The 12,357-nt window shown below is 42.6% G+C and overlaps 1 protein-coding gene across 1 annotated transcript in view; it reads right to left on the reverse strand.

Annotated features, from left to right (window-relative positions):
- Window positions 1–4,772: 4,772 nt before the first annotated feature.
- Window positions 4,773–12,357, reverse strand: part of LOC126398252 (MAM domain-containing glycosylphosphatidylinositol anchor protein 2-like) — a 338,561-nt gene continuing 330,976 nt past the window's right edge. The window contains exons 16-18 of the mRNA XM_050057437.1: window positions 11,476–11,606; window positions 10,827–10,923; window positions 4,773–7,482 (exon numbers count right to left, since the gene is read on the reverse strand). Of these exons, the coding sequence (XP_049913394.1) occupies window positions 7,394–7,482; window positions 10,827–10,923; window positions 11,476–11,606 (317 nt within the window). The 3' untranslated portion in view covers window positions 4,773–7,393. The remainder of the gene's footprint in view (window positions 7,483–10,826; window positions 10,924–11,475; window positions 11,607–12,357) is intronic.

Consider the following 12,357-nt stretch of genomic DNA (forward strand, 5'->3'; position numbering starts at 1 on the left):
CCCCCTAGCCAAATCAAACTTTCTGTTGCTGCCTCTACACAGGTTAGACCCTCTGCTGCTGTTGGCCACCAGCCCACACTGGCCAACTTCTAGCTCGACAACTGCCAACCAAAGGTCCATTACACAAGCTGCTGCCTGCTCTCCTCCTGGGGAGGCAGTCCACAGCGGTGGGGTGTGCGGCTAGCTAATTGCTGTCTGTGATTTGTGGTCTAATAAATGGAGAATGAGAGAGCGGGGCAAGACAGCACGCAAAGGCTGCGCTGCGGGCAACTGTTCAAGTATCGGAACATTGGGTAACTGTATGAAGCGCATGTGTATGCCCGTTTCCGATTGGTGGGAGGGGCTTAGGTCAGAGAGGGGAGAGCAGCAGGTGCTTTTCCAGATTTCTGCCTAGCCGTTCTTTTTATGTATATTTGTTGCTATTTACTAGGGGAGGTATCTTCATGAGCCATTTTCAGCTTCTAACCTCTCCTAAACAATGTTTAAACCTCTAATTTCTTTTTTCTTGTCTTTTCTTTACATGTATGTGCAAATAAACTAAACAAAACTAAGCTAAAATTATGGAATTAATGATTTGGTGAAAAAGGCTCTGCTGTTTGAGGGAGCTCTAAAAGAATCCGAGCAGCAACAAGGACTCTGCTGGGAGAATCTCAACCTTAATAAACACAAACATGAACATTAAAACTCTGTAAGATTAATAACAGCGTGAATAAAGCACATAAGACGGAGGTCTCGTTGGTAGAGGGAGCTGTTGCAGCAAATACTGGCATAAGCAAAACACTGTACACCTGCATGAATGTGACTAGATGTTACTAGTCAGCTGGTGATTAAACCAGTAACTGTGAAGCATGAACGAAAGAGGTGCCAGAGTGCAGTATTTAATACCAGACAGCTGTATTAGTTGCAGTACCTGTAGTATATACACCCCATAAGTAAACTGAGACTTCTAAATTTGATGTTATTGTAAAAGAGTTTTCCAGTACTGAACTTAATAGGTTCCTGGATCAGTCTACCAAAAAGAAAAGAGAGAGGAAAAAAAAGGTACAGTCATTTTATTTCTGTAACCCTCTATTAAAATTCATGGCACTATCACCACAACTGCAAACTCTTGCATGAGTGTCAAACTTAAGTGGCTCCTGTGAGAAACATCTAATACTGTACGCGCTGGTGGGAAAAACAACACACACCAAATATCTCGGGCCCAGGCACAGTGATGAAACACTTGGCACACATGGACACATTCAGCTCCCAAACTAATCACAAGCCACAAATACCTCCAACCCATTTCCCCTCGTTAGTTTATACGAGCACTTCACACCTTCCATGACTACAGAAGCCTCTAATCATCAAAATAAAGTCAGTAAACACAACACTGTTTACATATTCAAAAAACTGTTAATCCCCTTCAATTGTACTTTGAAGTAGCTTAGAGGACTTTTATCAATAAATAGCGCCGAGCCGAGAGTGTAAGCTACTCACCAGACTCACATCTCTGCTGTACACAAAGGGCACAGGCTGACACAGGGTGTGTGGATTGCACAGAAATGGAAATAAAGGATATGGTGAGAGCTTTAATACCACAGAAACAAACAATGATTCCTTTTGCTGTCGAATTTCAGACGTGGTTTTGTGAAGATTTCCTTCGTGCAGATGAAAGTTTTGCAGATACGTGTGAATGTACCCAGAACTTAATAATATGCAGGATGAAAGGTCTGCAGTAGTTTTTGAAAGGCCGATGTTGACATAACTCCAACACACACAAACTAATAAGGCGAATATATACTGTAAAGAAGAAATTTTTCAAACTCAGGTTATTTTAAAACAATAGTTTGACTTTTGGGGTAGTACGCCTTTTTGCTTTTTGCTGAGAGTTAGGCAAGAAGATTGATACGACTGCCATCTGTACAGCGAGCCTTTTTTTTCCTAGCTCAGGGGTCGGAAACCTTAAAGAGGCATTTATCACCAAATATAATTAAGAACAATCCTCCTGGAGCCGCAAAACATATCTAAATGTTATGGTAACACTGCGTATGAAGTCCAAATTAGCCAACAACATTAAAATAAATCAAAATAAGCATTCAAAAACATGTTTTAACACAAGATGGCTCCTCTGCAGTTGGCTATCTGTGATTTTTTTTTTTGGCACTTTAACATTGCAGCATTGGCGGAGAAAGCAAACTAATCCGTCCATGCACTATTAAATTCTATATTTTCCTCAGAGACTTTTACTTTTATGAATTTGGAATCCATTGTTAGCCTAGCTAGGGGGGCTCTAGATGAGCCACTGTGGTCGAGGTTTGGTAAATTTAGAGGACAAGGGCGCATGACATTTTAGTTGACGAAATGTTCAAACTTTATTTTCTTTCTATTAATTCAGTGCATAGGCTACACATTTTTACAATTTACAATTTTTTCTCAAAGCCAAATGGAGCCACTGCAGAGGGGCTAAAGAGTCGTATATGGCTCCAGAGCTGCAGGTTGCCTTCCCCTGTCCTAGGATGACGAAGGCATGACCCGCCCTGCTCTCCTTCTGATTGGCTAGTACACGTTGCCTTCATTGGTTGGGTTGGGGAGGGTAAAGCAATTAGAGGCAGAGTAGGGCAGGTCATGCCTTAACCATCGACTTCCGTACCATAAATACAGGCCTACAGCCAGCAGCCAGTTAGCTTAGCTTAGCATAAAGACTAAAAAAACAAGAAAAACAGCTAACAGTCTTGCTCTGTCCGAAAATGACAAAATATCCCCTGATGTTTGCTTATGAGCACGTATAGTATATCTCGTTTGTTTGATATGTACAAAGATGGGACACTTCTGTACTTATACTCGCTAGTTTGAGCGCGTTCACACTAAGAAGAACGGCAAAATGCTGTGTCTTATTAGTAGTAGGGCTGCCACGATTAGTCGACTAATCGATGACTAATCGACTATTAAAATAATCGGTAACTATTTTAGTAGTCGACTAATCGGTTTGAGTCATTTTTCATAGAAAAGTACTATAAAAGTACCCCAAAATACTCTTACTGCAGCTTCTTACGTTCAGATATTGGCAGCTTTACACACTCTCCCGTGACAGTGAACTAAAACCCTTTGGCGTGAGTATGAAACAAGACATTAGATGATGTAATTTTGGGGTTTGGGCGAGACAGGCCGACATTTTTCAACATTTTAACACATTTTTCGATGAAATGATTAGTCGACTAATCGAAGAAATAATTGACAGATTAGTCGACAATGAAAATAATCATTAGTGGCAGCCCTAATTAGTACACAGATGGTGTGCTTGTAAAGGTCATAAAGTTGAGTTTGGCACATTGGACACTCAATGGTCACCATTTTGGCTAGTTAGCAGTAGGGGTGGGACCACAAACACAATTCAAACTTTTGAAATGGCAGCCAGGGACTCTACCACCGTGAACACTGAAGCATTGGACAAATTTAAGCTAAGGTATACCTGTGAATTTTTCATGAACGGACTATACTGTTGTCAGATAGAGGCCTGATGTTTGTTTATTGGATAAATTGTGTAATAATTCAGTACTGCTAACAATAACATGAATACTAACGTTAGCTTGCTAGCTAGCTAACAGTTGGACATTATATCATCAGGCATTGAAACTACAAATGTTGTGGCTTAAGATATTTGAAATGTGGGCGTATGTTATCTCTGATGTTTATGCACCTTCGGTTGCAATTCGCTGAGAGGAAGAAACTATAATTGAGGTTGGAAATTCTGGTAAGTGCGCAATGGCCATGTTTGATTTGAAACAACACTACCCTGTAAAATTTGCGCACTACGCAACTAAGTACATATAAGTATTGGGGGGGGGGGGGGGGGGNGGGGCAGGAATGGTTGAAAACACTTTCAATTCCTCCAAACAGGGACAGGCTATGTTAAAAGTCATGTAAATGTTGAATGAAAACCATTGTCATAATCCTTACGTCATAATGCTAAATTGTATTACAACTAACTGTAACATTTAACTCCTTGTGTTTGAGAACGAGGGATGCATTGTCTGTTTGTGTTACAGAGATAACAGCTACACCATTTAATAGCAGGCACATGTAACTAGGTTGCATCACATTTGAACTCACTGGCTTAAAAGAGCTGCAAGATACAGACAGAAATGTCCAAAATGTTACAACCATCCCCGATCTCCCCTATTAATGGAAGTATCTGATTTAAGACGCAGCACGTCTCAGCCGACAGCAGGGGCCTCCTGAAGTCTCCTGTCCAAAACTTGTCATCTTTATACTGCAGGTTTTGTACGAACTAAACAAGCGAAAAGACAAGTGTTAAATAAAAGGCAGGTTTTGTTATCTTCGGACAGAGGCAGGCTAACAGTTTCCCCCTGTTTTCAGTCTTTGTGCTAAGCTAAGCTAAGCTAACGGGATCTCAGAAAATGAATACACTTGTTTCCCTAAACTACAATTTTGACCTAAATACCCAAGTGATACTCAAGGTGTTCTTTCATTTAAATCCAGCTGTAATTTTGAATCATTCATTAAAGATGGAGCTATTATCACATCAGGACTGACCAGGCGCTCGGGGTGGTCGTAAAAGGAACAGTTACCCAAATATCTTAAGGAACTCATATCCATACTCAGTGACAGTGACGACTGCACGGGGCACTTTGGCACTTTTCATTTCTCACTATACCGCAGCAGGATATAGTTACTAGCTAATGGATATTTAATCTGAGCTTGTTATTTTTTATTTTTTGGAAATTGTGTCAAAGTCAGATGGACTTCATGTTCTTGACGTGTCCAAAACAACCTATGAAAGTCTGAAAGTTCTCATCATCAAAAGCACACAAAAACATATGTTTTAGTAAAACATTACATCTAGTAAGACCGTAAAAAAAGAACTCCCCCCAGAACTCCATTTACATTCATTGTGATCTGGGCCGTACGTAAAATAAAAACACAGGAATGAAAGGAAACAAACAGAAATGGAGAGCAGATAATAGCTGTGATTATGTCTCTGCAATAACATCACACAGACCATAATGATATTATAAGGATGCCCTGAAATGCTCATCATTCTGCTCTGTTTTGCTCAGCGTATTTATCTTCTTTACATGTATCAGTTTCTTATCACACCTATTGTACACAGCTTTATGCTCACACATGTACATGACCCACTCGGACCGACCCAGGCTTCCACAGAAGAGGCTACATATGCTGAACAACCACAACACCAAGCTGAACCTGCACCCAGTCTGCACCCATGAAGACTTCACTTATACTCTGGGTTCCCTTTGTGTCCTTCAGTGTTCTGGTTGCGCTATAAATATGAATGTAACGAGTAAAAAATGATCAGTCTGCTGTCAAACGTGGACTTGTGTTGGAAAGCCTGTGGGAGTAGGTCACGTATGTGCAGAGAAATATAAAATGGATTTTTATATGTCGAGACCTTAAACTGTATGTTGTGCTTCCTGTACTCCAACATAAAACATTTATCATAAACCTTTGAATAGAGCTTCTTTAACATTTACAAGTTATACAGTTACCAAATTGGTTTACTTCTTATGCTTCCATCAGCTTTGATACTTAAGCAATGCAAAGGGAGACAACAAGAAGAGAAAGGAAGTTAAGTCATCTTCAACGGAAAAAATAAGAAACAAGACACAAGTCCTCAAAACATTTGTCATAACCAACAATGAACGGAATTTTTCATTTTCTTGTTTTCTCTTTTTTACAATACATTTTTTAAAAACCCCGCTGGTTAAGGTTATGGTCTCAGGTAGATCTTCCACAGTCAATCTTCACAGTTTGTGTAAAAGCAGAGAAACATTCTCGCTAGAGTAATAAAATATCATGACTATTATTATGGTCATTATTATCTTTTATTCTCATATTGTTCCATAGAAATGGTGGAGGATAGGGGCGAGGCGTATCACCCTCATGACGAGCCTGCAGTCCCAAAGTTCCTACTCTCCTCCCTGTACAATGTTTTATTCAGCAGTTGTTCTTTTGTTTAAAAAATGCTCGCCCGCAGGGAGGGAGAATTATGGGAAGAGAGAGTGGGATATTCATTCGACGAAGTGTCTTTATCCTCCTGCGTCATCTCGTCTTTCTGCGAAAAAACAAACAAAAAAAAAACACGATCCAGAGCCTCACTTTCACCGTTGCCGCCGTTTTTATCCAAATTGTTTCCAAACCTGGTCTGCCAGCACCGCCTGGTCGGCTGCCCTCACACCGAACTACGCGTAGGCATAGGCATTAGGCGCATGCACACACACAAACACACACACATACACACACTCGCACACACGCAACTGTCCCATCAGGAGTTAAATCCGGGTGGACCGCAACCGCATACCCCCTCTGAACACGCATGCCCTCCCATCAGCACTTGTGGGGCAAAAGAAACATGTAGAAAATAGCCCATCAGAGGAAACATGAACAGAGATGTGTTCGATGTTGATTAACACCCAGGCTCACGATTCGGTTTGTAATCTGAAGGCACTTTGTTTCATGGCAGAAAGTAAAGTGGCTTCTGTTCCACAGGCGGACCGCCGACTGGATATTTGAGTCAGGCCTCACTAATCGGACCTTTCTCTACTCTCTGCCTGTTCCTCCTCATCCCTCCTCTCTGTTCTCCCTCTCTCTCCAGCTCCTCCTCTCTGCCCTCCAGTCCGAGCTCTCTACACCTCCGCTGCCTCTTCTGCTTTCATTGTTCTGCCACCATACCGTCGGTTGGCCACTTGGACTCGTGAGCACAGTGTTAATAGATACATAGGCAGCTACAGGGGAGTAAGCAGACAGAACTAAATGTTGCCAGAGTCCTTGTTTTTCTACAGTACAGCACCAAGCAGATAAAGAAATGCCAAGGTGTGACGTGAGGCCGGGCTAGAGTGAAAAACAAAGTGTCGGTGATTGGCATCTGGTGCGAGAAAATGAAGATAAAGATACACAGAGAAAGGTCTGATTCCATGTGTTTGTAAGCAGGGAAAATGTTATTTCCTCTTCAAAAAGTCAGCAGTGTCTATGTTCCGCCGCCTTTCAAAGATATTTTCATAACTTCATAAAATTGTTCTTGTGCTTTACAAACTGTCCTCCCTCGACGCTTGTGAACTCTTTCGCCAAAGTCCAGGCTTGTTCGTCGCCCACCTGTCTTTGTGCTCGTAAAGACGTCCAGAGTCCCGCACCGAGGAGTGTTTTCTGTAAAAGAGGTCTCTTTTTAAAAAATTAGCGCATCTTCTTTATTACTTTTTGTGTAACTTTTTTAATCACGATTTTTTCTGTCTTTCGTTAATTCCGGTCCGTCCGTGGTCTGTCAGGGGACCCCTGCTGCTTTCAGGATGCATGAATCTTTGGTGATTGGATGCCGAGGGTATAGTTCACAGACGGTGGGTCTGAATATTCGCCTCTGAGATGACGGAGAGAAGGGTCACCTCTGACCTTCCAGGAGGGTCATCACCAAGGTGATGCATAGCAGCCATATATGGGAGGAGGTGAGTGGATCCTTGGAGCTGAGATCTACAAAGGGAGGAGGAAAAGAAACAGAAAATAATGACAGCTGTTGGTTTTATATACTCCAAAGAAGGAAACACAAACACACCAGACACAACAACAGAACACATACATGTACAGTAATGAGCCAAGTGTGTTTTGATGGGATAGTTCACCATTTTGGGAAATACGCTTACTCACTTTCCTGCCAAGAGTTAGTTGAGAAGATTGATACCACTGCAGTGTTTCCCCTAGAATTGCACAGGTCATAAAAATCGCTTTTTAATACCAAAAATAATGCTTAATATCACCATCATGAGTCCATGAACAAGGCATGTGTCTGTGGTCAGTTCATGTCTGTATTAACTGCAGGACAGCAGAGTGTTATCTAAACTCTGAAGTCAGCTGAACAGGTCACGTGAGCATAACATCGTTGGTAAGCTACCAGTTACAAACGGGCTGTGTTGAACAACATGCTGATAGATTTGGAGAATTCGTGTTCTTTGCTGAGCTAGACCAGAGAATATTTGGCTAAAACAGATCGGTGATGCTGTTTTCCTCTCACTGTTCTCTGTGAAGTTCGCTGGAAGTGATGTAATGTAGCCACAGTGCGTCTTCTGTGGGTGGAGAGCACTGCGCCAGACTCCATTTTAAAAAATAGCCTTTTAGAAGCTACATTGCATGTCAGCAGCTGGCCATATGGTAACCTAGAAGGCAATTTGGCCTTGTGTGCTCTGATTAATTTGGCACGTCGTTAACACACCAGTCATAATTCTAGTTTAACAAAAACTCAACTCCTGGCATCTGCTCCTGGTGTTCTTCACCACTGGCTTTCAAAGAAGGAAACAACAAGAGCGTCAGCTTCAGAAGTGATGTATTTTCTTTTAAGGTTTTTTAAGTGCTTGCTCGGTTGATGTTATTGATGCCGATGTGAAAAGTGATTCATGTGGATTTCAAAAAAGTAACTGAGACTAAATTTGAGAGCGGAATTTGGTGTGGCGGAAGGTGGTTGCCTGCTCTCACTGAAAAAATGACCAAACCGGTCGACTGTGCAGGCAGCTTATTACGACCCATACCAGTGGCCATAGTAGTTATTACAGGAGTAGAGGAGGAAGTGACGTATCCATCCATCCATCCATTTTCAACCACTTATCCAAAGCCGAGTGGCCGGGACAGCAGGCCGAGCAAAGTATTCCAGTATTCCCCAGCAATGCTTTCCAGCTACTCCTGGGGTTAACCCAAACCCTAACCCTGAGGCGCTCCCAGACCAGACAAGCTATGTAATCCTTCCAGCATGTTCTGGGTTCGCTTCGGGGCCTCCTACCAGTGGGACGTGCCCAGAAATCATCCAGCGGGAAGCGCCCAGGAGGATCCTTATCAGATACCCACACCACCTCAACTAACCTCTTTTAACGCGAAGGAGCACTCCGAGCTCCCTCCGGATGTCCGAGCTCCTCACCCTATCTCCAAGGCTGAGCCCAGACACCCCACGGAGGAAACTCATTTCGGCCGCTTGTATCCATGACCTCATTCTTTCAGTCACTACCCAGAGCTCATGACCGTAGGTGAGGGTTGGGACGTAGATGGACCAGTAAATCGAAAGCTTTCTGGCTCAGCTCCCTCTTCACCACGACAGTCCAGCACAGTGCCTGCATCACTGCAGATGCTGTGCTGCTTAATGTTGTACAAAAATCAAATTCGCCCCTATATGGTGAGCGGGATAGATGGTGGATAGGTCAATCAAGCACAGGACTTTCACCCCAGAGTCTGGTGTCAAGGTTGACTTCTTTTAATAACAACATACTGTAGCATAGTATGCTAGTTTGTCACGCATGTCACGCGACATATGCCACGTTGTGTTAGAGATAAAAGTGCTAATTTATTGCTGAACCATGATGTTTGTGCGAAACCTAACCAGATACTTTTGGAGCGGAACTGTGACCATTTCATGAGGTTAACGTGTTTAAAACTGCGACTGTTCGATGGTAAATGGACTACACTTGTATAGCAACTTTCTAGTATTCTGACCACTTAAAGTTCTATTCACACTACATGTCACATTCACACAGTGGTGGCCAAGGCTACCATACATGGTGCCTCCTGCTATTCAGTAACCACTCACACGCACTCACACTCTGAGGGAGCAGCCATCGGGAGCAATTTGGGGCTCAGTATCTTTCTCAAAGATACTTTGACATATGAACGGATTGGAGGAGCTGCCGATCAAACCATCGATCTTCCATTAATGGATGACCCGCTCTAAGTACTGAGCCACAGTTGCCTCAAGAACGGTATATTTTAACTGTAATATATGTCATTTTAGGTACGGTCACATAAGTTGCTTTGGTAGTTAGTGCAAGTTGACCTCTGCTGTTGTTTAGGTATGAATGAATGAGTGTTGAGTGTTTGTATTAGCCCCGCCCCCACCTAAACCCCCTCCACAAATGATGTACAAACAAGACATTAAGGTGTGAGTAGGTCATTTTGTTACCACAGTTTAGATCCAGGCTAACTATCTCCCTCTGCTTTCTGTCTATAAGCTAAGCTAAGCTAACCGTCTCCTGACTCCAGTTTATAATTTACAGACAGACACGAGAGTGGTATCGATCTTCTCAACTAACTCTATGCAACAGAATGAATGCATGTATTCCCCAAAACGTTGAGTCATTCCTTTAAAGCATAACTAACCTGTGTGAGCAGATCCTAAAAAAGCTACTCTGAATCTTCATCAGTCACCTCCATGAGATCGTTCTCATTTTTCCCTCTTATATCACAGAAAGTCACATAAGATTCATCATGTCAGACAGAGATGCATAATTCTTTGCATTATCCTCCAAATGAATTAATGCTGTCACTTTGAATCATAATGGATCCAAATGAAATATAAGCCGAATAATAATCTCGCAGTAATAAAATGAATAGGAAAGACATGAAAAATGAAAACAGATCACCCTGATTCATCTCTGCTGTGTTAAAGGGATGCCTCAGTTTGAGAAGCTTCTGGGAATAATGTTCCTCCAGCCATAAATAACATGAATTAAATCAAAGAGCATTTGGCTACAAATACCACCTTGTCAATTGCAGGCTCTTTTCTGTGTCCTGTTTCCTGTTTTTACCTTCTGTTTGTTCCTGCAGCGCAATTACAGTGCTCCACTCAGCCGGCGTGGCTATCATTCATGTGATTACAACACTGTTGCTTTGGCAACCGTGTTCTCCCAATGAGATGGTGGTTCAATGCTGGCAACTGTCTAAGATTAGATCCCCTCTCGTAAATCTCAACCTTGTCCAACGAGTCAGAGCAAGAGCCCGGAGCTCAGATAAGAGGGACAGACGAGAGGGGATGGAGGAGGCGGGAATGCTGTGCTACTCACTGGGCGGTGGGTCTCGACATTCCCCTTCCTCCAGCGTGACATCATCGATGGCGATGTCTCCCTCGATGCCCGGTCCCCGGATACCCTCGAGTACCACCTGCGGAGAGATAAACATGTTTGTCATATTATATGTTCTGGATCGACCACAAAAACAAGAAAATTAGCACTGCCGTAAGATAAAATCTAAAAGCAAGTACACAGTGTAATTTAGCTAAATGGCGCCTTATGAAACATAACAGCAGGTGGCTGTTGTTCCAGTTTTTAATGTCACAAAATTTAAAATGAAGAAAGCCCGTGGTGCACTTAGAAGTGACAGTGGGAACAAAAAAAAAAAAGAAACAGAAGTGCAGCTGAAAATATAATTACTTTCCACAACTGCAGTCGTAAAAATGATGGAGAATATTGCAGTTCTATATTCGCTACTCGCAAAGATTAGGCATCCTGATGGCAAAGCATGAGTGATATTGCTTTCTCAGTAGCAAACAATGTCCACTTCTCTGCTTAATATCACAGCTTGTGAAGCGCTACATCAATATGCCGCCCCCGAGGAAACTAATACTTCGGCATACAAACATAGTCAGGGAAGAAAATAGAGGGCAACAAGAGGAATGCTGCTGCGTATCGGATTGATTAAGTTTGTCGGTCTCACCTGGAAGGATGCCGTCGGATGGATGCTTACTTTTGCCTGCTTCCAGCGGTCACCTTGGTTACCGTTTAGCGACCACACGGGACCCTCGGAGGTCGTCTGGCCCTTCTGTTTTAGGAGGGCGTTTAGTGTTCCTGCGTGAGCGAGGGAGACAGTTACACATACAGGTCAGCGCACACAAACATGGTTCCAATAAATGTATAAACATCTGTGCTGTCAGTGGTTTGCAGCCTGCAGCCAGAGGAAACACAGTGGGCCACAGAATGTGTGCTACTGGGCCATGTGGAACAAATATAAACTAGCTAAAAGGCTGAGAAACATTTTTATAATTGTACTTGGTACTACGGGCTATTTCTGTTGTGGTTACTTGGTTCGTCTGTCCTGGATTTCTCCTCATTCCTCCCTGTTGTACCTCCAACAACAGTACACTGATATTTAACTAAAGTAGGTCGTCAGCACTCAAGGTAACCAGTTTGTCAACACCACCTTTCAGCATTCAGCAGTGCATGGAATCTATGTGAGGCTGTACCTGTGCTGCACAGAGAGGCAGAGAGGTATCGCTGTGTGAATCAAACTTTTTTCTGCCAGGGATTATAAAACCGAAATAATCAAGATTAAACTATTATTGGGCCACATTCTGTTTTGCAATGATGCTCTAGTTTTGTCTTGTGTTATAAATCCAGTGCAACCCTGTTCTTTAAGCAGGATTTATACCTCTGCTTTGAATCGACGCCGTACCTATGTTGTAGGTTCTGCTTCTTTTACTTTATTTCACAGATAAGAAACAATAAATTGTGAAGACAATAAAGCCTCCACTAAAATAGCATTTTAAGTCTTGTGTGTGATTTATCCTGGCTTCATATGAGCAGAGGAAATCTCCGCTCG

This window comes from Epinephelus moara, chromosome 12 (genome assembly GCF_006386435.1).
Source record: "Epinephelus moara isolate mb chromosome 12, YSFRI_EMoa_1.0, whole genome shotgun sequence".
Taxonomy (NCBI): Eukaryota; Metazoa; Chordata; class Actinopteri; order Perciformes; family Serranidae; genus Epinephelus; species Epinephelus moara.